General features: G+C 31.2%; 1 protein-coding gene across 1 annotated transcript in view; it reads right to left on the reverse strand.

The window, feature by feature from the left end:
* Positions 1-6: 6 nt before the first annotated feature.
* LOC106952529 (uncharacterized) overlaps positions 7-1,360 on the reverse strand; it is a 4,668-nt gene continuing 3,314 nt past the window's right edge. The window contains exon 2 of the mRNA XM_015040695.1: positions 7-1,340. Coding sequence (XP_014896181.1) covers positions 1,065-1,340 — 276 coding nt within the window. The 3' untranslated portion in view covers positions 7-1,064. The remainder of the gene's footprint in view (positions 1,341-1,360) is intronic.

Consider the following 1,360-nt stretch of genomic DNA (forward strand, 5'->3'; position numbering starts at 1 on the left):
TACTCTATCTAATGCTGTAGTTTTTCCTAATGATTCACAATATTTACTCCAATAAAACTTTTTCGCATTTCTAATCTTCCTCCTGACTTCTGCTTGTTTCCTCTTATAACTAATTAGGTTTTGGAAACTGGCATCTTTTTTAAGTGTTTTAAAAGCCTTATTCCTTGCTTTAATTGCCATTGTACATTCTATATTCCACCAAGGGACTATTCTTTTCTTTTTAATCCCTTTACCTTTTGGGATTGCTTCTTTTGCTACTTCAATAATACTCTTACTAACTTCTAAATTTAATTCGTTTATTGATTTATTTATATCTATATTTATCAATCTATTTTCACTTATATCTTTATATTTCCTCCAATCAGCATCTTTAAACCTCCATCTTCCTTGACTGTTTACCTGTTCTTTTTCCATATCTATCTCAACTTCAGTAAATATTGGATAATGATCACTGCCTATTGTACTATTTTTATTTATTTTCCATTTACAACTATCTGCCATACCTTGCGATACTAGAGTGAGATCAATGGCAGATTCCTTACCACTAATCATATCCAACCGAGTTCCTTCCCCATTATTTAATACTACCAATTCTTTTTCCTCAATTATTCCTTCTAAAATTCCCCCGTTATAATCATCTTTCTCACCCCATAAAGTGCTGTGTGCGTTAAAATCCCCACACCATATTAGCTTCTTTCCCCTGTGTTTAATTATATTTTCTATCTTTGCTTTATCTATTTTCTTACAAGGATTATAATAATTTATAATTTCTATACTTCCATTTTTTGTCCACACTTTAATTCCATGAATCTCTAATTCCGTGTCCAATTGTATCTTAATAAATTTTATCTTTTCTTTTATACATATAGCACATCCTCCTCCATTTCCATTTCCTCTGTCTCTTCTTATAGTTGAATACCCACTAATACTAAACTGTAATGTTTGTTTTAACCAAGTTTCTTGAATACAAATTACATCTGGTTTCTCCTTTAATCTATTAATAAAACCTTTAAACTCTTGACCATTAGCAATTAGACTTCTAGCATTCCATTGTAATATTAAAATTATATGACTATTTGATTTGCTTCATTTTCACCTGATCCCTCTCCTTGTCTGAGTTCATCCTGAATTCTTTCCCATGATAAATCCGTGACATTAAAGAATCTTACTGCTGCTTTCACTATTATTTTAATTTTTTCAGTTTTAGTCCTCGCTTGTTCTGAACAATTTATAATGTAGGCTAAGAACGGGATCAGTTTTTCTAGCGTGACAGTATTTTGATCTTTATCTATCATCTTCTTTTCTACTTTTGCTCTTTGATTTACCCCTGCACTTTTCACCTCCTTTACTGCTTCTGCAT

Source organism: Poecilia latipinna, unplaced genomic scaffold (genome assembly GCF_001443285.1).
Source record: "Poecilia latipinna isolate Pla-1442-1.1 unplaced genomic scaffold, P_latipinna-1.0 Scaffold522, whole genome shotgun sequence".
Taxonomy (NCBI): domain Eukaryota; kingdom Metazoa; phylum Chordata; class Actinopteri; order Cyprinodontiformes; family Poeciliidae; genus Poecilia; species Poecilia latipinna.